Source organism: Microtus pennsylvanicus, chromosome 9 (genome assembly GCF_037038515.1).
Source record: "Microtus pennsylvanicus isolate mMicPen1 chromosome 9, mMicPen1.hap1, whole genome shotgun sequence".
Lineage (NCBI taxonomy): Eukaryota > Metazoa > Chordata > Mammalia > Rodentia > Cricetidae > Microtus > Microtus pennsylvanicus.
Window position 1 is genome coordinate 34,007,646 of NC_134587.1, and position 27,456 is coordinate 34,035,101.

Below are 27,456 nucleotides of genomic sequence, written 5' to 3' on the forward strand. Positions count from 1 at the left end.
AGAGTATACTGTCAACAAACAAATGCTCCATCATAGGACTGTAATTTGGAATTTTAATTACCCCTCTGCTCTGTAACAAAACAATGTCTGAACTGGCAGCGATTTGAATCTCTCACAGGTCATTGAGCATTCTAGTTAATTACTCTATGAATAGCCTGTTTTTCTCCCCTCTGGAAACACGTTTCTAATGGCAGTCAAGGTCTGACAAATGTGTCATCTACATAATTAGCTAGGAAGCAACACAAAACATTAAACATGCTTTGTGCCGACAACTATCAAAACATTTCATTTGTTGTCAATTATTCATTACTTTGTAGGTTCTGAAGGGGTTGTTATTATGGAAATAAGTCCAGATGCTAACAAGGTTAGAGTTTTGGATTCAAATTAGTAATCAGAGGACTAACTTTTAAAAAAATGTATCTCGTGTACATTCTGCACCACGTTCAATCAGTAGGAGATTCTAAACAAATTTAGCTCCGTGCTGAAGTTGAAAGGAAAACGATGCTTGCCACATGTGTGAACTCTGGAGCCCTGGCTCATTCTTTGAAGTATGGACTCTTTAATTTGACCATAAATTTCCCCCACCTTTGGGAACCCCAATTTGTACTTGGTAAATAGAGTTAAAAGATTTCCCAGCATGAAATGGCATGGGGTGGCACAGACAGGGATGGAAATCTCTGGCTGGGGTTGAATCTTCTCTGGGGCATGTTATAGAAAAGTGGAAATTCGGACTAACAAACTTTTTCATCTGCCTCCACAGCCTGGCTGCTAACAGCTGGAGACTGGTTACCTTAGGCAACCTGGGAGTTTCTGTTTATTCTTGCCTCCTTCTCTTTTAACTTGGTACATCTGAAGTCTTGCTTGCTTCTTGTAGCATTTTAATATCGTGTACAAAGCTGAATACCGTCTTGAAAGCAACCCTGCTAACGTTTACAGAGGGTACAAAAAAGATTCTTCAACAGAATTGACCTCTCAGTGGCAAAGAAAATTGCACTGGAAGACACATGATTGCATTGTCGTATCAGAGCTTTGGATCTGCAGAGAGTCTCACTCCACTGTCCTCCAGCCTTTCCTTATAAACCAAAATGGCTCACAAATGTCATCTACAATAGTCCAATAAAGATTAGGAACAAAACACTGTCCTTACGCTGATGAGATAAGGAAGATTCAGCTGCAGAATGCAGTATAGAAGAAGAGTTCACGAGGCTTGTTCTCAAATCAGAAAGATAGAATTCAAATTGCATTGGCATGTGTGTTTAAAATTTAATTGAAATGATCAGTTTGTTTTCTACGTAATGTTCGATCAGATGCCTGTGTCACGGAGCTAGATAAAAAAGAAAAGAAGGAAAACAAATTCTATCAGGGAAATCGAGAAGACCTGTTATCTTCAGGGTGTGCAGAATATGTCAGGAAATAATTCTACCCTGTGCACCGAGAATGCCCAATTAATAAAAAACAGATCAGTCACTCACTATGAGAAAATAACGGCCTGTATCTATGTTTTCCAAAGCAAAGCGGAAGGCACATCTTACATTAAATAGGACACATTAAAATAAGCTTTAATAATCTTTATGCAAAAGGAAACTAATCCATTTTCAGATCATACGATCCACGGCAATAAAAGGAAATCATCAAACTAAAAACAATTTTAGAAATGGCTACAGTCTCTCATTTAATTAACATGCAACAGATCATATATTTATGAGGAAGTCAAAATATTTAGGAAGTCTATAATCCTGTAAGCCTTAATGTGGTATAAAAACAACAAATAAATGCAAAGTGTTACTGTTACACATGCCTGCCTGATCAATGGTTTTCACATATTGATCTATAAATGGAGTTGACAGTCTGTGTTGCCTGCACATTTTCCAAGCAGCGCTATTTTTGCACAAAACCAATACGGGCAATTACCTTTGTTTGAGATGCCAAGTCTTATCAATTCAATGTGATTTAGTGTCATTTTAATTAAATATCAGGATCCACTTCAGGACAATTTATCCAAACAAAGCCTCAAACTTAACTATAAGCTTGATTTGAAGTAAATATGGACATGCCCTACAATCTCATAATATTTCTCAAAAAGTCTGCTAAACAGAAGGCTTATATTTTTAGTAGTGATTTTTATGTCTGCCTTTTTGGCTAGCCACAACTTTGGCAAGTGTCCTATAACGACAGAAGTAAGAAACAAAAGAAATTTGTTTCTTCTTTCTCCTGATAATACATTGAAATGAGAGACAGAGAAGAGAGAGAGACCAGGAGCAGTGTGTTAATGGGGGTGAGAGGAAACTCGTATGTTAACACTCAGGGATGGCTCGACCTAAGTCCTCATCGAAACATCAGTGAAAACATATTTCCCTCTTCATGATGGCCATGAATGTAGTAATGCCCTTCTGTGGGTTTGCGGGATGGGAATGGTGAATATTCATGCTTGTCACTGCTGAAGACACCAGCATTAAATGCTGAAATGGCTCCAGCCTGCAGATCCTGTGTTTGCAGCTTCCTGGTTTGGACTGCTTAAACTGTTCATTAATATCTATTTTAAACTGTCTGGTAGACTGGAGCATCCCCACGATAAATAGGCTTCGAAGTGCGCTGAACCTTTGGCACTAGCTCTTTGCTGGATTGTACATTGGCCTTTCTGCCCTTAGACAGGCAACTTCCCTTGCTCCATTTTTTTTCCCCTTGCCGACTGCTTTTTCAACTAGTGTGTTCTGGAAAACAAGCCACCCTCCTTTCAAGGGTCTCACTGTGCACCTCTGCATGGAACAATTGATTACTGTGGAAACCAGGGAGTTCCTTTCCACTCAACTGGAATGCTCTGTCTTTCTTTTATGGAGAGGCAATTTTCTTGCAACCTGCATCCTTCCACATCCAATAGTCCTAGCTCCTTAACGTTCCCTGAGTATCATATTAACCTCTTGAAATTTTGATATTGATTATTTGATGATTAAAGAGAACAACACATGCAAAATCCCCAAATTCCCAACCAAATTCGCCTCTGCTTATGATTCTGGGGGTTGAAAAACTACATTAGCATTTCAAAATACCTTCAATTTTCAGAATCTTAAAAAACTTACAAATGACATATTATATACTATGTTATAAGTACACAGTCATATAAAAATGCTGCAACTCAATAAATGAAATTATGAATTAATGAAAAAGTCTATTGATTTTATCCTAAAACATTAAAAATAATAATGAAATCACTGGGATTATCTGACAATTTATGCAATTAGTTAGTCCAGTAGTTTAAAATGAGACTTTCCAATGAACAGATATTATAAACAAGACATTTTTATTGAACAAGACACACAGCATATGCATGACCTCCAAGTACTTAGTGTTTCTTTTGTAGAGACACCATGTGTATGTGTCTCTCCTAACAAACTGCTTTGTGTAAACACGCGTACACATTTTTAGGGTATCTCGCCTCCACTTCCAAATGCGAACTCTCCCCCTTGACCTCACACCATCACCCAACTTCTGAAGAACCAAGCAGATAACTTTAACAGGCTTGTTTGAATAAATATGCCAAAATACTTTACATTCTGTCAGTATCTAGTCAGAGAATTGTGCATGGAAAAAAAAAGATGAAAAGAACTGAGACAGAAAGAAAATTACTGCCATGGCAGGCTTTCAATACAGGCTCTCTGAGCCAAGTTTCCTCCGTGAAATGACATATCCTCACTAACATACCCCCTTTTATATAATTATGCACCGAGTACCCATAACCAGAAGTAACTTTTATTTTTGTTCCTTATCGAGGAATCCATATTGCTCAGACTAAGAATGCGGAAACAAAAACTGGGATAATTACAGCTAATTTAACTTTGGAAAACTCTTTTTTTTTTCTCCAGCCGTCCAGCCTACAACCCCCCAAACTAAAGTTATGTAACAAGGTAATACCAACAATGAGAAACTGCATGATAAAATCCTGCCCAAAAGTAAAAAATGCTAATTTTGTCTCATTTAGCAGCTGGATACAGAAATGCTCATTAGTTTTAAGAGGGTTAATCCTTTTAACTTTTGCATATTGATATGCCAATTATGCCTAATTGTACAAGAGGCATCAGTCAAGGTAATAGTGCATAAACACATGAAAGTTATTAAGTACATCCCAACATGTAATAAAGTAGGTGTTAATTGGTAGCTGAGTTCTGCGGGCTATTGAGGTGGATAATTCATTGAGAGATGGATCACTTGTAATTTCTCTCCATAATTCCTTTTGCAGTCTCATGCTGTGATGTTTTCATGCTTGTCAAAAACAACTGCGGCATAGTGCCTTTTGTTAAACACAGCCAATAAAATATGCTAGGCATCATTAAATATACTTAACTTCTAAACTTTTCTCAAGGTACAGTTCTTCTGGAGGGAACATATAGAGAGTCCGATAATTGACTCCAACCACTGTCTCAAGCTCATAGTTGAGAAACAGTTGAGCTGGCTTGAAAGCGGAGGCAGCTGACGGTGCTGTGCCTCCCAGCAGACAATCGTTGTAAATGAGAAAGTCAATAAAGGCAAAGGCTTTGCTCACGAGTTACCTCGTCTAAGGATGGGTTTCTCACTACCCCTGTACCAACATGGGCTCTCTCACGTGACGTCTGCCTACAACACCTGAGGAAGAAATGATTAAATTTATGTATTTCTCAGCCCCCTGAGATTGCTGTGGGTTAATTTTGCCCTTGAAATGCAAGTGAAAAGTGGAAAATAAATATGATTGGTAACAGTCTACTCAGTCAGTTTACCTCATTGAATAACTCAGGGAGCTGAATATTTCATATGCCCCTATGATAACATCAGAATACTCAATTAATAGCTCACATGCTTCTGCACGGTGACTGGGACTCACAGTCTGTCCCCAGCTAACTTATCTCTCACTCCTCCTCTCTCTGTGACAAACAAAATAGATCTGGGGTCCAAAAGAGTGGCTAACACTGCATAAATAATTTTGTAACATTCTATGGCCTCAGCTGCAAGTTACCACCATTATGCTGGAAAATTAACCAGAGGAGACTCATCGTAATCAGTGGGTTTAGTGGCTCAGGATGCGTGCAGGGCCAGGGACACAATTGGCAGTAGAGTTCATCTCTAACTATTTTATTTCAAATCCTTCTAATGACACATTATCGGAACAAAATGGCTTCCTCCCCAAACCTTAAATAGCCGCACCATTGCAGCCGCTGGAGCCCACCGCAAATCAAACCACACTTTCCACTCTTCTCTATTATGGGGAGATTTTAAGAAAGAGATTTTCACATTTTTAAGTTGTTGATTTTTTTTTTCTCCCTCAGTTCACTCTTAGCTAATTTTAGCCTCTGGCTTTTCAAAGTGATGTACTGTATTTGGAAGTACAAACGCCGCATGCTAGCATAACCTCATTATTTTTATGACACTGAAGCATGATAGCAGAGGCCCTTAAAATGAGTCAAAGGTGCTCTTCAGCCTGGCTCCCCATCCCCTTTATCACTCTGGATTAGGCCCAGCTCTGCTCTTGTAACTGGGGATGTTATTATGACTATAACTAGGCAAGATAAAATCCATTACAAAACAGTTTTCTGGTGTACATTAGGTAAACAAACAAAACAAAGCTAATTAGCATTTTTTTTCTCTCTCTTTTTATCTGTCTGCTCAGAGAAAGTGACATGTTTGGAGTATTTGACTTACAGGTTCAGTGACCTTCCCAGCATCGGTGAGGATCATGGATTTAGTTTGGCTCAGCCTGTCGTGGTGGCTGTTGGCATTTTTGATTCTCATTTGCACTGCTCCTGGAGCTTGGTGGACAGGATTCAGTGCTTCCAAAGGGTTATCACAATTTGTAGATGTCCGCGCACCACAGCTTATCCTGGTGAAGTATAAAACATTATATTACTATAAATAGAAACACTTCCTATGAAAACCTGTTAGTGAGTGGACATGCCTCTTCATCATCACGTCACTAAAATTCAGTGGTCTGAAGCGTTCTCAGTAGGATGAGCCAGTTGCCACTTAATGCTTATTTTTAACAGCACTGCCCTCCATCCCCACAAACATCAGCCATTTTTAAGAAGCACAGCTCCTAGCTCTGTAACCCCTAATTCTATTAGAAACTTCTGTGTCGGGACGGATAGATGACTAAGACAGCTAAGACCACCTACTGCTCCTGCAGAGCTATCTCAGTTTCCACCATCCACCTTGGGCAGCTCACAGCTTTTGCAGTTAATCCTGCTCCAGAGGATTCAATACTCTCCTGTGGCTTCCATGGGCACTGTGTTCATATGCCCCAAACCCACACTCGCATATACACGTCCTTTAAAAATAAAATCTTTTAAAAATATTTGTTTACCATTTTGGTTTTTATGTGTGGATGCTTTGCCTGCAGTATGTCTGTGCAACATGTTCACACAGTGCCCATGGAAACCAGAAGAGGGTATCAGATCACCTGGAACTGGATGTAAAGATAGATCCAAGCTTACTGCATAAGGCCTGGGAATCAAATCCCTATCATCTGAAAGAATAATCAGTGTTCTTTATGGCTGAGCTAGTTAAAAAACTAACTAAATAAAAACTAAATAAATAAAAAACTAAATAAATAAAGCTAAATAAAATCTTTAAAAAAGGAGAACATATACAACAGGTTTTCATATAGGGTGATGGTGCCAACTCTTCACTATTAAGGATACAGGCTTTTCATCCTTGTCAGTTTTGTATGCACACTGTGTGTGCCACTAGCACTCTGTGTGTGTGTGTGTGTGTGTGTGTGTGAGAGAGAGAGAGAGAGAGAGAGAGAGAGAGAGAGAGAAAGAGAGAGAGAGAGATACTTGAATCAAAAGTAGAATTAGTGTCAGAGCAGAGCAAAACAAACAGACCTAAAGGACCCCTCTCGCAATATCCCCAGGAAGAAATTAAAATTCTTGTGTCCAATGGCATCTGCCCACTGAACTCTGCTACATCCATTGGACGTAATATTTAAGTAGAATATATTAAAAAAGAAAAACACCGTTTACTTATTTTTCTATACACTTTATTTATTTGTGGTATATATGCCATAGAAGGAGTCTAACTTTGGCAACCCCTGTGCAGGCACACTTTACAGAAGCAGCTGTGAGGGGAATAAAGCAGACTCATAGCATTACCTGAGAAAGAATACCCTTCACCTGTCCCCCCTCCCCTGGAAGTCCTTCATGTGAGTGCACCTTCTAATTCTAAGAGAGCATTTGTGATGCAAATCAAGCATCCCAACTGCTTCTTTCAGACCTTTTCCTGCCTGGTACTGTCAATACTGGGCATCTGGGTACAACATTAGACAAAGAAACACCTCATCAATTCAGGAAGAAAATATAACTCAAAGGAAATATAAATCAAAAGTCTTCTTACATTAGACAATCAAGAGTATTGTTATCCATAGATTTGAAATGGGATTAGAATCATAATAGAGATCGAGAAAAATAGGTACTAAAATATGCAGCAAAAATGGGGTTTTTTTGTTTGTTTGTGTTTTGGTTTTGAGACAGGGTCTTGTATATTTTCCTTGAACTTTAGAGTCCCTAACCCTTCTATCCCTACCTTCAGTGCTAGGGTTAGAGATTTGTACCACTGTGCTAGGGAAAACAATGTGTTTTAGTATGAAAAAGTATTATCTTACTATAAACAGCAATTAGAAAATTATGACAACTAGTTGGGCAGCGGTGGAGCATGCCTTTATTCCCAGAACTCAGGGGGCAGAGACAGGCGGGTCTCTGTGAATTTGAAGTCATTCTCACTACAAAGTGAGTCCCGGGACAACCAAGGCTACACAGAGAAACCCTGTTTTGAAACACTGCCATAAAAAAGAAAATTACAAGAACTAAGAAATGTATCCAGAATTTTTTTAATGCATAGTAGTCAATCGTCACATTAGTTCATTTCTTGATTCTCTAAAACTCCTGTGAAATAGACATTCAATTCAAGTTTTACAGAGGAGATAAATGCAAAGGGACTAAGGACTTTCCCAATAACACTGGCAAAGAAGGCAAAATGTATACCTGAGTCCACCAAAAGCAATAGAGAGGAGCAAATTCTAGTGTATCTATACAATGAAAATGAAGGCCGAGGGGACTCAGCAGTTAGAGCTCTGCTGTTTCAGAGGAACCAAGTCCTGATCACACTGCTCATATTTGGCTGTTCACAACAGCCTTTACTTGTAGCTCTGGGGGTTCAAAGCCTTTGTTCTCCAAGGGCACCCATTTACAGATAAATATGCACATACATAGTAAATGTCTTACAAACGAAATAATCTGTCCTCGGACACTAAGATGAAGAATCAATAACTCATTCTGTCAACTGAATGAAGCCAGTCTCAAGGAAAAATGGAACAACTGGAAACATAGTAGATAGCTGTGGTCTCACACATTTGTAATTACAGCACTTGGGAACCTGAAGCAGAAGGGTGGTAAACTCTGGGCCAGCCTGGTCTATATAAGAAGAACCTGTCTCGAAACGAAAAGAAGAACATTTGTTTTGCTATCTTGTTAATACAGTGTTCTAAAAACGTGCAAGCCAACGTGGGACAAAAACCCAAAGAGCAAATGCTTAAGGAGAGTTGGGGCAACAATAGCTTAGCTGTTATTGAATAGGAGGCGGCGTGGGAGTGATAGGGATATTTGTCTTATTGATTAAATGCTGAGATGGTTTCATGTTCATGTAACAAAATGAATACATTGTGCACACTAAATAGTTATACTCTATCACATTTCGGATATAATAAGCAAAGTTGTTTAGAGGAAAGCTGTTCTAAGAATTCCTTAGTCATGTTTTTAAGCATGCCTATCTGAATGTGCTGTAAAACTTATGTATTTGAATATCAGATAAGAAAGAGCTCTTTCAATGGGTATGAAGGAAAAATTGAGATAATGTATTACACTTCAATTCACATTAAATAATTGCATTTTACCTTCCTCTAGATAGGTCTTTTATTCTTAAGTGATGTTCTCCGAGTACATTCAAGGTTTGCTATTCCACATTACTCAGTGGGTTCAAAATCTACATGTAGGAAGTTTGTCATATTAGTGAGGTATGCATCCATGCTGGAGCCTCTGTCTTCTGACTGAGACTATCTAGATACTGTATTTGCAGAGTCCCACCATGCACCATTTATAGGACTTGCTGCTTTTCCACATTTGTGCAACTTTTGGTATCCTCCCCCAAATTGCATTCTTATACTTATTTTAAAGCCAAATTGCCTGGTGATGCATTACTGTCAAAAGGCAGGGTTACATGCAAAACTTCTGGCTTTCCTGATGATTTACTTAGGGACAATCTCCTTAGTTCAGAGTTTTCCCTTAGCTGAATGACTCTTCCTGCCGATTGCTCTTGGTTTTTGCTCTTTTTCCCTCCCCTAACCACTGCTTCCTCTTCCATCTGGCCTTACGTTGTTAATATCTCGCTACACCACGCTTCTTGTCTTTCTTCAGCAATCCTTGTGTTGTCGTCTTCCCTGTCTATAGGGACTATATGCCATTTCTCCTGGTACCCACCTGAAATTGGACAATGATGAACATCATTGCTTGCTATACTTTCCTCTATGCGGATATGTTAGAGATATAGGTTATTTTATAAATCACACACATTAAGAGATTGCAATTATAACATTGCCTTGTGTAGGACTGTGATGGACCACTAAGCACCGCATAATCAACTATAAGATGCGGAACACTGGATCTAATTGCTGACAGGGTTGCCAAGCCATAAGTAAGTGGGTATCATTATAACTAAGACACTACTCACAGAGATGGCTCATGTTCTTGAGAGTGTCCGAGCAGACAGCGTTCCCTTTCACCATGATCTCAGATCAGCACCTGGCTTCAAACTTAAGACTGGTTTTAATTTAGGGAAATTTTCATTTAATACTTTCAGAATATGATTGGCGGTAGTTAATTGAAGCCACAGAAAGCTCGGGGGCTGATACTAGATTTTATTTGGCTGTGTTACCCACTTTGTACCATTGCGCAGGTTAGTTTCATCAACTTGACCCAAACTCGAGTCACCTGTGAAGAGCAAACCTCAACTGAGGAGCTGCTCCTTCAAATCTGCCTATGAGAAAAGGCTGTGGAGAATTTCATCATTAATTATTGATGAGGGAGGAGGACTCAGTTCCCTGTGCGCGGTACCACATCTGCGCATGTGGTCCTGATGACTTAGTATCTGGAAGTGGCTGGGCTGACCCTAACACTGTGTGTATTGCAGGGCATCTTCAAAAGGACATGAAGAGCTCTGTGTCTTTCTACACTATTCCAAAATTGTTCACAGATATTTTCCATGGTATTTTACTTTTCTACCCTTGACTCAATTCCATAAGCCCTCAGTTGTCTAGATTTTGTAATGTTAGTGATGCTTGTTTCTTCTTTGGGTGGCTTAGTACCTCCAGCATATTGCTAAGACCAGTTGTAGGAATTCTGTTCATATTGCATCCTCATTCCTGCTCAGATTCCCCTTCATTTATCTTCGACTATGTCATTCACTTAAGTCACATGATAAAACACTGATGCTTTCTACGGGTGGTACTCAATAATGATGAATGACTAACAAAGATATGGAAAAATCAAGACAATTCTGCATGTGCCTGCGAGACCCACTGATTTTTATAAACCTCTCCCCCAAATTCCAGATTCCCAATTTAGAAATTTAAATATAAATCGTTCCATCCTGGATTTACTATTCCTCTAAACTTCTGATTTTTGTACGCACTCAGAAGTCAAGAATATCTTGCGGTATCGCTGAAGTTCCACTTTGAATCCTGTTTTAAAAACAGGAAGTGTGGCAAGAACACCCTTCATAAAGGCCACACAGATGTAGGCTCTGCTCATGAGACTCGACTCTTTGGTGTTCTGGGCTCTGTTTCCCCTCTCCCCCTGCAAAGTCCCAAAGAGGAGCGAGCATGATATGTAATCACAAATTTCATAGCTCTTCTGCCAATTATTTTTTGCACTGTTAATTATGTGGAAGCTCAGCAGCATGCCCTTTTGAGTTTGGAAGTAGAGTTTTGACATCTCTTTCCCAACAGCAGCATGAAAAATAAGAATGTATTAAGATATCTTTGAGCCATGGAAAAGAGAAGGGGCCCTAGGATGCAGTTTCCATACAGGCTTGAATACATTGCCTTTCTTCTCCCATTTGGCACAGGCAGTTTAAAGCCATCCCAGGACCCTGTATCCCTAAACATACCCAGTGCCTTTGCAGACTCCAATGTAAGGGGAGACTAAGAGAACAAAGATTCCATCGTAAATCCATCAGAGATGGGGGAAGTAAAATGACCACAATGCAACCACATTTGATACATAACATACCAGCTCTCCTAATCAATTGATATGTGTTCCCATGGGGTTTTGGAAAAACAAGAGAGAGAGAATAAATGCATGTTGAGGAAAGCAGTTAATGCTAGTGTGTGCAACTTACCAACATACCATGAGGAAAACATCTGGCTAAGCTCCGTTTTTTGTTTTTTTTTAATACGTATAATTTGTCTTTAGCTATGTTTGTGAGGGCCAGTAAGTGCACTGTGAGTATTTCACAGCAAGTCAGAGACACAAAAAAGTGGGGCTTTTTTATACTTCATGTGTCCAGAATTAAAGTATTCCTAGAGATTCATATAGATTTCCAAAAATGTACGAAACACCATATTTTCATTCCATTTCTGAATAACCCTTATGTTTCCTTCTGATTGCAAAAAGTGAACATCACCCTTGAGAACAAGATTACTTCGGGCAGTTTATATATGTGCACACTCGCATACACAAATATGAAGTTTTTCATATGACATTGGCTACCCCTGGGAGCTTTTTGAGGACAACTATTTTGGAGGCGGATATCACACGCACCCTCCGAGAATTCCTATTTTATGAGAGTCAGCCTAGATTTTTTTTTCCCTGTGCAGCAGATGAGCTGCGTGGTCACCCCCCACCCACGAAAGCCAGGTCTCTTCTGCCCCCACATGCAAGAAGTCTCTACATAGTCAGATCCTATCGCTATCTCTGCATGCGTGAGGCAGATTGACTCTCCAGGACTGCTAAGAGCTCATGGCTACTCCGCAGACAAGTATTATTTCTCAGAGAAATCCATTTCAATCCCCTGGAAAGATCTTATGTTGATCTGTGGTAGAACAATGTCTGCTGGGCCCCTGTGGAAATGGCTTGTGGCTGTGGTAGCCCCAGTAATATGTGGCACAACCTTCGTGTCATGCTTTCCTGACAGGTCAGTAATTAACTCGCATTGAAATTGTTTGCTGTTTCTACCACAGCAGCCATTTACCGAAATAACATTTTAATTTCAGCTTCCTTCTAGTACACTTTCCTTTTCTTTTGCTCCCAGTGGCTTCTACATCTCTATTAAGTCTCATTTCCCCAGACCACTTCCATAAGCTGAGAGAATGCAATAAAACCCAGTTTCAGAAATGTCAAATATAATGAGAAAGGAAGACACAGTAAAGGAATTTGATCACAGTCAGCCCATTGGGTAACATTTCCTTTCACGGGGCAGGTGTTACATATGGGAGATGTGATAATAAGACTTTACATTTATTTAACCCATATCAGGGAATCTGGGAGTGGGCTGTGCTTACTGAAAATGGCTCACAGGTCAGCTGCTTAGACAAATTCTAATATTAGTATTATTATCCTTGCATGTGGCCATCCTAAATGGAGAGAATCCATTAAATAAAAATCAGGATAGATCCAAAATCTGTTTGGTAGGCATTTCTGACATTCATTAATGGTAGGTTATTGGCACCCCCATCTCGTTGGAACTCTAGCAACATTCTCATGGAAACAAAGCAGCCAGTTTTTAGTCCAATGTGTAGTGAGTTTTCACCCAGAGAAATGGACTTGTTGTGTGCCACCGATTCTATAGAAAGTATGAAGAATATTTTCGGTAGAGTTAGTATAGCATGCTTGACTGTCACGAAGTTTGATAAGGGTACAAAGAAGAATGGAACTGGGGACATTTTCAAGGTAAAAGTGTCATTAGGACTGGTGTTGATGGTATGTGCAACTTTGCTGGAGAAGGGATAATCAGAGCCCCATGGGCTGAGGTACCACATTCAAAGAAGAAAGCCATGTACCTCTCCATCAACTGGTCGAGTTTGGGTGGCTAGGTGGAGAAGCTAAGTAGAGAAAGCTGGCAGAGTTGAATAGAGGAACTGTGCAACTGCTTTTAGGGAACTTGAGTGTTTCTTCTGGGTCTTGGAGACATTTGGTTATCTGTGTAAGGCGATTTTGTTTTTCAAACAATACGCTACCTGTCAGTGAGACAGTTCAGTTGGTCAGACTCTTTGCTGCACTAACTTGTGACCTAAGCTTGATTCCCCAGAAGCATGGTAGACTACCAACAGAGTCCTGAAGGTTATCTTCTGACCACATGTGCGTCACAGTGTATGCACACCACACACACGCCGAGAAACATCAATCTGAATACATATTTTTTCATGTTATTAGAAATCTTACTATCCTGATAAAAGAGCCACTTGACATGACAGAAGAGAACCCAAGGTTTTAGAAAGTACAGTTTGAACATCCAAATACTTGTTTAATGTTTCTAGGTGTGAAACATGGGCAGAAAAAGGTAAGACGTGACAAGAAAGCCTACGTTCTTAGTGACAGAGGTCACAGGTGCAATTTCATTGAACTAAGAAGACAAAAAATGAGATTAGTAGAACTCCCTCTCGTTTCGGATGCTCAGTCAGGTTGGAAAGTGTTGCGAACACACAGGGCCAAAATGTAAGTGTGCTGCCTTCAGAGCGTTCAGAACTGGAAGAAGTTATCTGGAATGCCAGTCCCTCGGATACAGAAGAAAGCTACACAGGGTTTAACTAAGTCAGTCTTTGGTTTGTTTCTTTGTTAGCTTCGACCTAACTCAGAAAGAAATGTGGAGGACTGTCAATCTCTTGCAGATTTGTCATAGGAATTCATAATAAAGCATCTCTTAGTCACAGCATTAGGAAACACTGGCAACACAAGCAGAATCCAGATAGTGCCAGGGCCAGGCGTGTGCTCTGATCTTTCATGGAAGAGTATCAAGCGCAGACACTGCATTTAATGCTGTATTTGTGTTTATTTTCTGGGATTTCTTGTTCTAAGGTGATTTTTCCCACCTAAAGGAATTTGATTCCATGGCAAAGTTCTCTATCGAATTGGTTAAATCTAGCTATTGGTAACAGTTATACCAGACTTTATCTCAGTCTTTTCCTGGGCAGGGTTCATATATGGGGAAGTTGCATATTGCACAATTAGTGTTCATCAGTAATTAACGGTGATCAGTAATGTCGATATGGCTGGCATTTGTTGCATCCAGGAAATTTGTTATTGTGTCCATTATTCTTTCCATAATGCTGATGTCTCCAAAGTCTGGATTGATTGGATTGAATTTCAGTGCCAACAGGGCGGCCTGATCTGGGGGTGGAGAAGCATTGTGAAATTCCACTGCTGTGAGGGACAATGGTTGCACCATTAAAAGTTTTCCAGAGGTGTTCCTTTGCTGTATTTTAAAAGTAGTTATCTTCTTTTCAAGAGCACTGAGCATGTTAAATAGCTCTAAAGGCATTTTGCGAGTGTGATCCGTCCTTTGTTTGTGTCCATAGCTAAGTGAGTTGTTAGAAGCTGAAGCTCTAAACACTTAGCGCAATCAGAGCTACACACCACACTAGGGCACTGAACATTTACCCACAGCTCTGCTAGTGAAAGCTTCCTCTCACCAAAGGCAACTATGATTCTGCCTTTCTCACTTCCTGATTATTTTACCACTGTGTTGTTTGTCTTTCATGTATTGCTCGGTAGTAATTCTTTAATGACCTTGGTACAAAAGGTTTTCTATTCTATACATTTTCCTCTTGTGGGTAGTCCTTTTGGTCTTTTAATTTTATAATCTTAGTAGGATCCTTTAATTTTAATATTTTCTAATATATTCATTCTTCCCTCTTTCAACATTTTATTTTTGTGGTTGAATGAATACTTGTGCACATTCATGTGTGCCATGCATGTACCTGGTGCCCACAGCCGGGCAGTGGTGGCACACGCCTTTAATCCCAACACTCAGGAGGCAGAGGCAGGTGGATCTCTGTGAGTTCAAGGCCAGCCTGGGGCTACAGAGTGAGTTCTAGGATACACATGAAAGCATCAGAGAAACCCTGTCTAACCAAAACAAGATGTCAAATCCCCTGGAACTGGAGTTACAGATATCAGCTGTCATATGAGTGCTGGCACCAAAAATTGTCCTCTGTAAGAGCAGGGAGAATGCAGAGTTGCTGAGACATTTCTCCAGGCCCTCTTTCCTCTTTTAATTATCACTGTTTTCTAACTACACCCCGGGTAATACTAGGTCACACGCATATTTATTTGGATGAAATACCTTACTTTAAAATATTGATTGCTTAAGTTCTTATTTTTTAAAAACTGGGATTTACCTTGGAATAATGTGGTGCTTGGTGTGAGATGAGGTATCATTCTTGCCCTGTGGATAACTCACACATGTGCATATTTGTAATTTTGAATTGAGTATCAACTCTAATGTTACAAGGTAAAAGGGGATCATGAAACAGCAAACCATCTAAACTGAGTTAAGCACAGGTGGTGACAGAGGTGTAAAACTTGCCATGAGTGAGTTCCAGGAAGGCCAGAGCTACATGGAGAAACCCTGTCTCAAAACCTCCCCTCCCCGCCGAAAAAGAAAAGAAAGAATCCATGGTAGTCCATCCCCACTCAGGAACTCAGATTTTTCCTAACCTTAAGCTATTTTATAAGGGGGTTGACATGTTTTATTTTATTTTTGATCATCTATATGTGTGAATCATTTACATGTGTCTGGTACAGGAATAGTACAGAAGAAAGGGTGGGATCTCCTGAAGGAGGAGTTATGGGTAGTTGAAAGTTACCCTACATCCATGTGTTCTTGACTGACAAGCCATCTCCAACCTCCTTGATAAAGGTTGAAAGAGATGTTTTCATTTTAAAGATATTCTAAAATTATTGCTATATATTATTGCTAGGCTCCCCTTGTTTTAGTTGTAGCTGTAGTTGTTTTCTGGGAATTAAAGTTCACTTTAGTGCATGCAGGTCATGGAGCACCGTATTGGGAGGAGGGAGAGCTGTGTGAGTAGTCAGTAGGTAGGTACCTGGGCACAAATGGATGAAAACAGTGTGCTAACATGAGTTAGATCCTAACAAATATCCGGCACAGCACTGATGAATATCAGTTCTTTCTTATAAGAAATAACCACAGACTCAGCATACCCAAGAACCCAAGTCCACCATGCCATCCATATTCAGTAGAGCACACTTTGTTACCTTCGGTTTGCTTGCTATATCATGAACTTGGGAAGTGTGAAGCAACTAGCAAGCAAAGTTGGACACTTGCAAAAGAACTCTCTTTGTTAAAGAGTAGACTGAGGTTGGACGTGTTCAGCATGCAAAAGTTCTTTGTAGAAGCCAAGGACAGTAAAATGAGGAAAAGCTACTGGCTCGTCTTCAGCACTTAAATTGAAATTTTTAAATTGAGTTTCTAGTCCTCCATCTTTGAAAATTCTCCACTATCACATGTTCGTTGCATATCTTAGGTTGTTGCCAGCTCTTTCCGGGCTGAGTAACTGAAGAATCTTCATGCTTTTAGTATCTTTGTTTTTTCTACTGCTTTGCTGGTTACCTTAATTCACGAACCTTTGGGTTAGTTGGATCCTCCTTCTAAACCAATCTGGTTTTGCTTTTGTTTCCCCAAACCAGAGTTACCCTGCCTCACCTCAGCGAGGAAATAAGAGTAATCTACCTAACAGGAGTCCAGTTCATTCAACAATATTATAATTTTTAATAGTTTAGTCAAATTTCCATCCTAATTTAGAGAATGCATAACTCTTAAAGTTTTAAAACGTACTAACAAGTAACACTATATGGACTGAAAGCCTATATTTAGGAATATATGCATATAATTATATGCATGCAATAACAGCTTTTAAAAAAGGAATCTATTAATTCTAAGGAGAATCAGGAGGAAATTTTGGAGGAAGGTAGCGGAAGGGAAATATGTTATAATTATAACCTCAAAAATAAAATAATGAAATACATTGGAATGAATGTTATTTTAATGAAAATGTTTAGATTGATTTTCTTTATTTTCTGTTTGGCTTTACTTGCTCATCTACTCTGCCATGATCCTCTGAGACACAGAGAGTCTCATGTGTTAATAGACAACCTACATGATGATGAAAAGGTTGTACATTCGCACCCTGACTATGTTGCCCACCTTGTGCACTGGTAACTTTGTGTGTGTGTGTGTGTATAGTTTGTGTACATGTGCATGCGCACATGCATGCATGCAGCAGTTTGGGCACAGACATGTATATATGTGTTTAGATGATGCCACAATAACTACCCTCATGCGAGGTATAAAAGTCTTTGATATGCTGTAGAACTTATGTATCTACACACATGTAGATATCAGGTGATACTCTATAATCCAATCTATAACATATGATTAAAATATCAGTTGAAAAACTTAATATATTCTTTATTACTCGGTTAAGTTAAACTTTTGGAGACATATTTTAATGATTTTAAAATGTTTTGAAGAGAGTTGGCAGCAGAAGAAAATTTATTCTTTCTAGTTAAGAAAATGAACCCAGTCATGAAATCTAGACAGACAAAACAAACTTAAATGAAAAGCTATATATAAATAGATGGCTTCTTATAAGATAATTCAGTGCTTTAACCAATCCATAAGGACTTTTAAGATGTCTTAAATGTACAAAAGTTAGCTGGTGTCTCTTGTTCGCTCCGCGACACCTGCTCCTGTTTTCTTGGGAGCAGCTATAAATTCAACAAGAGGTGGAAAAGGCAGCCAGACAGCCAACCCGATTCAGCCCACAGACATATGGTGTTGGGCCTGAGCAATGTTTTAAAATGTTTTGCATCAATTTCCAATTGAAAATGAGAGCTGATGTTTATTTTTAAAAAAAATATATAGAAATAAAAAAGTTACATATAGTCACTGGAAAAATCATTAGCTTTGACACAGGGATCCAGACTGGCTGATAGCAATCAGTTGTTTGAGGACCCTTTTTCCATCCCGTAGCAAAGACACATGTCCCCATGGTCCTCAGTTTCTCTCTGGATGTCTCCTCTAGCTTGTATGTTCTGACTGTTTGGTGATGTGATTTTTTATAAGCTGGCTATTTTTTTTTATTGATTTTTACTGAGCTCTACATTTTTCTCTGCTCCCCTCCCTGCCTCTCCCCTTCCCCCTTCAATCCTCCTCCAAGGTCTCCATGCTCCAAATTTACTCAGGAAATCTTGTCTTTTTCTACTTCCCATGTAGATTAGATCATGTAAGTCTCTCTTTGTGTCCTCATTGTTTTCTAAATTCTCTGGGATTGTGGTTTGTAGGCTGGCTTTCTTTGCTTTATGTTTAAAAACTACCTATGAGTGAGTACATGTGACAATTCTGTGTTTGGGTTACCTCATTCAAAATAATATTTTCTGGCTCCATCCATTTTCCTGCAAAATTCAAGATGCCGTTATTTTTTTCTGCTGTGTAGTACTCCATTGTGTAAAATAAATGTATCACATTTTCCTTATTCATTCTTCGGTTGAGGGCATTTAGGTTGTTTCCAGGTTCTGGCTATGATGAACAAAGCTGTTATGAACATAGTTGAACACATGTCCTTGTGGCACGATTGAGCATCCTTTGGATATATATATCCAAAAGCGGTATTACTAGGTCTTGAAGAAGGTTGTTTCCTAATTTTCTGAGAAATTGTCACACTGACATTTAAAGGGGCTGTGAATCTGGACCCTTCAAGGGAGTAGACCTAAGCCAGGACCCCTGTGGGTCTGGGTGTGAGTCTAGGACCTCCCAGGAACTAGGCCTGAGGCAGGACCTCTGCAGGTCTGGGTGTGAATCTGGGACCTCCAAGGGAGTAGGCAGGAACCAGAGATCTCTGTGGGTCCAGGCATGAGACTGGGACATCAGAGGGAGTAGGCCTGAACCAGGACCTCTGTGGGTCCAGGAATTGGTCTGGGACATCAAAGGGAATAGGCAGGAACCTGGAACCTTTGCAGGTCCATGTGTGAGTCTGGGACCTCTGAACCAGGTCCTCTGCAGTTCTGGGCCCACCTGAGCCTGGTGATGTTTTTGACAGTGACCCCTGGCGTCAGTATGCACAGAAACATCCCTCCTCCACTGTGTGGATAGAGCAGAGTTTCTGCTGCATATTAAGCTTACATACGTTTCTATATTTTACTCTTCATGAATCCAGGCAAGTAAGTTAGAAATGGCGAGTGGAACCAGGAGATGGTGTTTGTACCACAGTTTCAGAGTTTCTGCGGACATTACGTCACGTGATCTACCATCCTCTCAATATCAATGTGATTCCTGTCATACGTTAAGCTAGTGTGCTGTGATTCCCCTTTCTCTCTACTCTTGGACTGCCCTCTTTTGCTGTTCCTATTCTATTTTGACAGATAGTTATTTCCTGACCTGTTGCCTATTCTTTATGTCAGGTGTGTCTGATCTGCCGGATTAGCTGCAGGCACCCCAAAGGCCGACAGTGTGGGCAATGTTGCTGTCCCTTCACCTTAACAAATCCTTGTTGCCTGTTTGCAATTCTATGCCACAAGTTCTACCAGGACCATGGGCATGTCCCAGTCCAGATTCGCTGCATGCCTGAGATGGCTGTGATTCCCAATCGGTGTGGAGTGCCATTGAATTCAGTGTTCCACCTCTGCCTCCCTCTTAAAAGACCCAAATGGACCCAGGATTGTATAACAACTGGAATAATTACTTCATCTTACTGTCTCGGCATCTAGGCCATCATCTGTATTCTCTGCACCTCTGCCATTCAGACCCATCTCCAGTTTTCTTATTAGGATGGTCCCACCAGTCTCTACCCACCCCGTTGCTAATTCCCTTTCCTAAAGCCAGATGGCTAATCTAGAACCTACTGCCAAACAGCCACAGGACCTTCTAGCTCTCCAAGGACAGAAGCCCAGTTGCTGTCTGTGTTATCTCAGCACATGGGGTCCCGAGTTACAGGAAGTGCTCACATCGATGCCCTGCACAGTGATACTGGTATAAACCTTGTCACAATAGGACTGGGATATCCCCCTAAACTCGATAATGGAATACTGAGGTGGTTTTCCGGGGGAAGAACTGAAACAAAACAAAAGATGTTTTCTTATCTCGTCAATGATTTAGATATAGTACCTCACAATTTCCTTTCCCATTATATTTTCATGAATACATTGCCGTGGCCTCGGCATATATGCCTTGGGTCGTTCATTTTAACACCTGTACAGACACTAGATTTAAAGTAAAAGTGGAGAATTCCACATTTTTCTCTCTCCTGTGTCTTAGTTCTCCTTTCTTCTTTCTAATTTCCGTTGCAAGAGTCGGTGACAGGCTACCACTTTTGACACAAATAGGAGTCCTTGGAGATAAAGTCGTCTTTCTAGAGAAAGCCTGTTTTGAGCTTTCTGTAGTCAAAGTTCTCTGTCAAGCAGAACAAACAGAAGAGGAATCAGCCCATCTTCCGTCTTTCCTGTACAGCCGGAGTCTACTCCCACACATGGCTATATGGTGGAAATGAAACTAATTGCAAGAAATTGCTCATGGTGAGTTTTATGAATTTATACTAATACTTAGAATTCAAGTAGAACAAAGATCATGCTACATTTATCTTTAGATAAGAGTAAAGAGAAGACAAAGAGAGTCACAAATTCAAGTGACAATTCAATTACTACTGCTGCTGTCTCAGACACATCCAACTGTTAGGTTTTTATTACATGTCAAACACTAGGCACATTTTAAACATACATTGTTTTCTTTACAGTGTGTTCTTTTGAAGAAGTTTCTTGTTTTACAGAAAAGGAAAAACAGGCTCAGAATGATTATGTAATTAACTCAGAATTATAACTTTGGAGTTCAGGTTTAAACTGTGTATGTATGTGTATGTTTATTGGTACATGTACAGGTGCTTGTGTGTACACATGAATATGTGTACGTATGTATGTATATGAATGTACGCATGTGTGCATACATGTGTATGCGTGTATATAACTGTATATTTATATGTACATGTGTGTATGTGCATTGTGTGAATGTATGTGCATGTGTGCATTGTGTGTATAAGTGTATGTAAAAATATGTGTCGCTCCCTGTCTTGCCAAATTGTTTCTTAAAACATTGTCATTTGTCTTTAGAAGTAAAATATCCTATAGTAAAAGTTGAGGGGGGAAAGTGTCCGAAAGCTAACACCACGGATCTGATCTAATCCTCATGGAAGCAAGAAAATGAAAAGACACATATAATATGGGTCTGAGTGAGGATCAAATGACACTTTTGAAGGCATGTCTACAATGTCACACTTCCTTCAAGCAGACCAGACCTTCTAAGGTTTCTGCATTAGCCGAGGACAAAGTTGTAACACATGGCTTTAGAAGAAAATATAAGATCTAAAGTGTAACAGAGAATCACACAAGTTTTTAAATTTCTTGTAGTTCATTTGAATAAATGACAACATGTTCTCATGGATAACACATATTATTTCATGTATAAAAAACCTGGACAATAAAATGACTTGAAAAAATCACAGTTGTGGTAACGATTATTAACAATCACAATCAAATAATTTATCTTGGGGAATATTTGGTGCCTCTTTAAGTTTATTGGTAATCAAGGACTACTACGTAATTCTGGGACACCATAATACTCTCCTCCGTGACAGGCAAGACACTGTTTCCTCTCATCTCCTTATCTTAGAGAGACAATCTAGGTGGTTGTCCTTGGAGGCAAATGCCTCGGTCCTTCAGTGTACCCAATGGAAAGATGCATCTGGACTGTAGTGCTCCTTTCCCGGGGCTTCAAATGTGAACATGACATTAAAGTAGAAAGAGGAGAGAGCAGAGACCGAAGTCTCCCTGAACTGGGCGTGCATCCCCTGACCATTCTACTCACAGGGCTTCAGCGATTATGCCTTGTTTTGTTGACTCAAAGCCAGAAATTAACTAGCAAAGTTGTGTAAGGTTTTAGAAGATTAATCTACACTAAATATAAAATACCCCAATTTAAAAGTCCCTTTCATAAAGTAATTTCAAATTTATATGACAACACTTTATACATGTTTGAGTTTTATGTTCTGATCCTCAAAAGCACAGTCGAATGCAGGCCATCTTAAGCCACAGCTGGATGCAGCTGCTGAAGCACCCATAATCCTCACAGAGTAGGTGCAGTGATATTTATCTAGAATATAGTTGTAAGTTTACTTCTACATTTTCCTAAGTTTTGGTTTCAGGGAAAGTCTTAAGTCTTCAGAAATTTTTCCCTCCTTTTAGAACCCATGGTCAATATCTGTAACATTCGTTCTTTTGCTGAGAAAACAGTTACTCATTGCGTATTATATACTCTTATAGGTTCTAAGCAGTTGTTAGTAAAATGGCATGCGAGATGTATGGGAAATAGACACCGGAGAACTGAAAAGTAAGCAACTTTAGCCTGCAAAGGGGAACAAAAGCAGAGAAATGAGCTGCAGGGTGGGGGGCGTTGCAAACTAGGGGACGGGACTGAATTTATTTTGAAGCATAGTAAGAACGCTGAGGAGAGAACCAAAATGTCTATGTCTTCAGAAGATCACTTTAGCTACTTCTTGGAAATGGCAGAGAGGGAAATTTAAGAATTCTGTGGTAATGGAAACAGTAAAAGTGCTGAGTTCAAAAAAAAAATACCCTTGACTGTGCTCTGATTTGTTCTAAATGACTCCTAGACAGTATAAATCTGTCAGCCAAAATCCGAGAAACAAAATATGTTTTATGTATATAAATATATGGATACAATTAGAGTAGCTTCATTTAAGCAGTAAACAATTTGTAAGACAATACCTTTTAAATGTAATGGAAGAGTTTTTGTTTATTATCTATCCTTCCTTCTATATGTTTGTTCTTCACCAGTATCTTCAATATTTATAAGGTATGGTTTTCTCAAAGTGTAGCTAATAATTCACTTTTAGACCAAAAATCCAGTCGTAAAAGCTGTAGAATTTCCTAAACTCTTCAACATGGAGACACTGTGACTTAAAATAAATACACACAAATGAACACCTCTCCATTGTACTTTTGATTAGAGAATGTGGTGGTGCCCCCCATAGGCTCCTGTATTTGAATGCATGGTGCCTGCCACCCCAACTTCTGCCTTTGCAGTGGATAGAATTGATTGGGGAGGGTTAGGAGGTGTGGTCCTGTCAGAGGAGTTGTGTCTCTGAGAGGGTGGGCTTACTTCCCATTCCCAGTTAGTTCTCTCTCTCTCTCTCTCTCTCTCTCTCTCTCTCTCTCTCTCTCTCTCTCTCTCTGCCTCATGGCTGTTTTCTAAACATATAAGCTCTCAGCTACTTTCCAACACCATGCCTGCTGTCATGTACTCTGCCATGATTGGCATGAATTCATTGTCTGAAACTATAAGCAAGCTCCTTCTTTTATAAGTTCCTTCTGCTGTACCATCTCTTCATCAATAGAATCGCAACTTAGAGTAAAGTGGTCACTGTGGTTGTATTTAAAACTCCATGACATCATGTATCTTATTGCATTCATTTCTCAATGCTTTGGAGAGAAAAGCCATCATATCCACAAACACGCTAATAAAAAAAAAGTCTGAGAAAGAAGAGACATTTTATGAGAACCATCACTGAAACATAAGTACTATGGGGAAGCTGTGTCTGTAGTTCTGAGGATCTACTTACTGTTCAGGGATGGAGGGTGTTTAGAGGAAAGGGAAAGAAGCAGAAGGGGAACGGAGCATGACCATAGGTTGCTCCAGAAAGGTGGAAAAGGTGCAATAATGAAAGAAGTTGGAAAGAGACAAGCAGCCTGGGTCGAGTCGTGGTAGGAGTGGTTTGGTCACTACTTTGGCTTTGTTTTTTAAAGTTTTTTATCTCTCTGCCCCTCTGCTGTGTGTGTGTGTGTGTGTGAGAGAGAGAGAGAGAGAGAGAGAGAGAGAGAGAGACAGAGAGAGAGAGACAGAGAGAGAGACAGAGAGAGAGAGACAGAGAGAGACAGAGAGAGAGAGACAGACAGAGAGAGAGAGAGAGAGAGAGAGAGAGAGAGAGAGAGAGAGAGAGATTGGGTGGGAGGCACATGTTCTCCAGCAGGAGTGGAGGATTCAGAGGACAACTTTCAGAAGTTGGTTCTCACCTTCCACCTTGTTTTCTTTTAAGGTGGAGTCTCTGTTTCTGCCTCACTCTATACTTCAGACTACCTGATGTATGGGCTTCTTGGTGATTCTCCTATTTCCATCTCTCTGGGATTACAGACCCAGATATATTACTGTACAGACCCAGATGTACAGATGTGTTACTGTATCCTGTCCTTTATGTGGGTTCTGGGAATTTTAACTCAAATCGTCAGATTTGATTAGCATGCGTTTTACCCATTGAGCTCTACTGCTAGCCAAAAAGACTGTTTTTGACATAGCTATATCAACTTGTCAGGGATGTTCAAGGAGAGATGATGGGTAGTCAGTTACATCTACAGTTTTAATGTTTTGAATGAAGGTTTGGTCTTGAGAATTAGAATCTAATTAGAATATAGGTAGGATTTAAAGTCACAGGGCTAAAGATTATCTAGGAATAAACATCCCGGACGAAACTAAGATTGCATCCCAAGATTGATCTCAGATCATTTCAATTTTTAGAGATCCAAATAGTGGGGTAAAGTACATAGAAAACACCAAGAACAATCATTCACCCAATTAGTCAGAATGAAAGCAGATCAGGATACACTGGGAAGTCAAACGAGAGGACCAGATAAGGAAAGAGCTGTGGACAACAACAGCACTGTGTGAAGCTCGGAGACAGGATAAAATGGAGGTGCAATGGCTAATATGTGGCAGGTGAAGAGCTTTGAGCTCTATCTAAGTATGCGTTTTAGCATTCATGAGAAATTAGGTTTGCACACACATATTTCTATTTGAATTCTTGTGTTGTTTGTTTCTGCTATTTAATGTTTTCTTTGACTGGAACACACCTAAGGTTCTTTTTTTTCTTGTTTGTTTGTTTTTTGTTTTGGTTTTGTTTTTTGTTTTGTTTCACCAGTAACTCTCAACGCTTTACAGGATATGATTTTGGAGCTCAAATTAGTTATAGACTTTAATTCTACTGGGCTACTGTCTATTAAAATAGAAAAAAATCTACTTAAAAATATACAATTGTATCTGGATGTGATAAGTAGCCTCGACAAAAATCTACAATCTTCTTGGGGTTGGACTTCTAGGCATTCTATGCTTTGTTGAATATTATTTCAACTAGGCAAAGATGTGTTACATTTGTGTACGCTGTGGAATATTACTTTAACTATGTAAGCTGTATTATATTTGTTTATGCTTCATGTGTTTAATTATGTAAAGATGGGTTGTTGTTTTACCTTGCCTACCTGAGGCATCTGATTGTTCTAAATAAAAAGTTCAATGACCAATAGCTAAGCAGCAGAGGAATAGACAGAGCTGCTGGGCAGGGAGAAAAGGTAGAAGAAGAAACCTAGATTCCAAAAGAGAAGAGGGAGAAGAGAACAAGCTGGGAAGAGAGGGAGACTCCTGGGGCCAGTCAGTCAAGCAACCAACAGCCAGACAGACATGGAATACATACAGAAACATACAGAAAAAAAGGTAAAAAGTCTCCAGGCAAAATATAGATGAAGAAAAACAGGTTAAGTTATCACAGCTCGTGGCACTAGCATAAGATGAGGCCAAGCATTCGTAACGAATAAGCCTCTGCGTCATGATTTGGGAGCTGACTGGGGGCCCCCCAAAGGAAGCCTGCTACTTTTACATGGGATTATCTTGATTATATTCAAACTGATGTGGGAAAACTCATCTTAAATGTGGGGTTATATTCTTTGGGCAGAGGATATGGGTCTAGACAAAATGGGGAATGTGCCCAGTACTAGAAAGCATACATTCACTCATTGCCTCGGCTTCTGTGCTGTGGACGCAGTGTTACTCACTATCTCAAGCTCCTGATGCTGACTTCCCCTACAGCGCTGGACTATAACCTTGAGCCCTGAGCTGAAATAAATCCCTTTCCTCTAAGTTACTTTTATCCAAGTATTTCCTCACAGCAACAGAAAGGGGATGAAGACACTGGGAATGGCAAGACTTGGGTGGATTCCTCACCCATACGAGGCTGAGATAGGAGGAGTAGCTCAAGTTCAAGCCCAATCTGGCCTATATAACATATTAGACTCTGGTATGGGCTGCACAAAGACTTTGGGCCCTCCCTTTACTAAGAGGAAAAAAAATTAAAAACTAAAAATAAAAATCGACAATTGTACTGTGTTATTGACAAGGGCTGTTTGTAAGTAAAATGTCCCAGCTGTTTTCTGGCACCTGGAAGCACTCAGTGCCATCAGCTGAGCTTCCAACTGTTTCAGGGAAGACAGAGCCTAGGAAGCATGGATTCCCTCAACTTCCTCTTCTCGTTCCATCGTATCTATATCCAATTCATCTACATTCAGACTCATTAAAGCCTGCTTCCTTCTGTTTCAGGTTATTTATCTACTTGAGCTAGTGATTCCATCTGTCTCCGGCTCCTCTGAGACCTGTTGGCTTTCTGGATGTATTGTTTTATTTGCATTCTTTCTCCCCTCTCTTTGAGCATTCACGGAGCACTCTCCTCCTCCCCAGTTAGCTAGAGGCCCCTCGATCTTCAGAAAGGTTAATGCTATGGATGCTCCATTATCCCGAGTGTCTTACTTCCTTCGAGATCTCATGCCAAGGCTTGAGCAGCAGTGATATTATTTTAATTACGCAGCTAAGAATGAGGCCCCTCCTGTGCAGTGGCAACAGATAGAACTTTTTAAAAGAGAACTCAACCTCATTCATAAGAGCAGAATGAGCACACAAAGCTGGACTGAAACTTTTGTAAATTCATGAAGCCTGCAAAGGTGGAGCACACAGTGGCTGTGGTCCTTCTGTCTCTGCAGAAGCTGAGGCAGCCAGAAACTTTCTCTGTTCTGCCATGACTGTCATCTCACTCAGTGTGGACAGAAGCTCAAAGAGTCACAAGAATGCAAAAATTATTTTTCTCACAGATGTATTCCTAAGAATTCATTCTATACATATATTTTTAAAAAATTACACAAAAATTCATTACCCCACAGAAAAGTTAAAATGATGAAAACTATGCCTCTTACAGTAAAATCCTGATTCAATATAATAAAATCATACAGAATATCAAACAGTTGTAACAAACAGTATTAAACAATTTATTATCATGAGAATGTTCCCAATATTCACTGCTAAAATAAAAAATCGGAGTTGGGGGAAGTATGTAAAGTTATGCCTCAGAGAAACACACATATATAAATATATGCTTTTTACGGAAAGAACCAGAAGAGTATAAATCGGTATGGAAGTGGTTGGTTGAGGTCAGAATGAAGAGAGCAGACAGGAGGAAGATGAGTGTGCGGAGAATTTTCTCTAAAT

General features: G+C 39.8%; 1 protein-coding gene across 1 annotated transcript in view; it reads right to left on the bottom strand.

Moving 5' to 3' along the window:
• The window catches only part of Arhgap15 (Rho GTPase activating protein 15), a 606,047-nt gene that overhangs the window by 573,944 nt on the left and 4,647 nt on the right, over positions 1-27,456 (bottom strand). Inside the window, exon 2 of the mRNA XM_075985303.1 lies at positions 5,668-5,845. Coding sequence (XP_075841418.1) covers positions 5,668-5,845 — 178 coding nt within the window. The remainder of the gene's footprint in view (positions 1-5,667; positions 5,846-27,456) is intronic.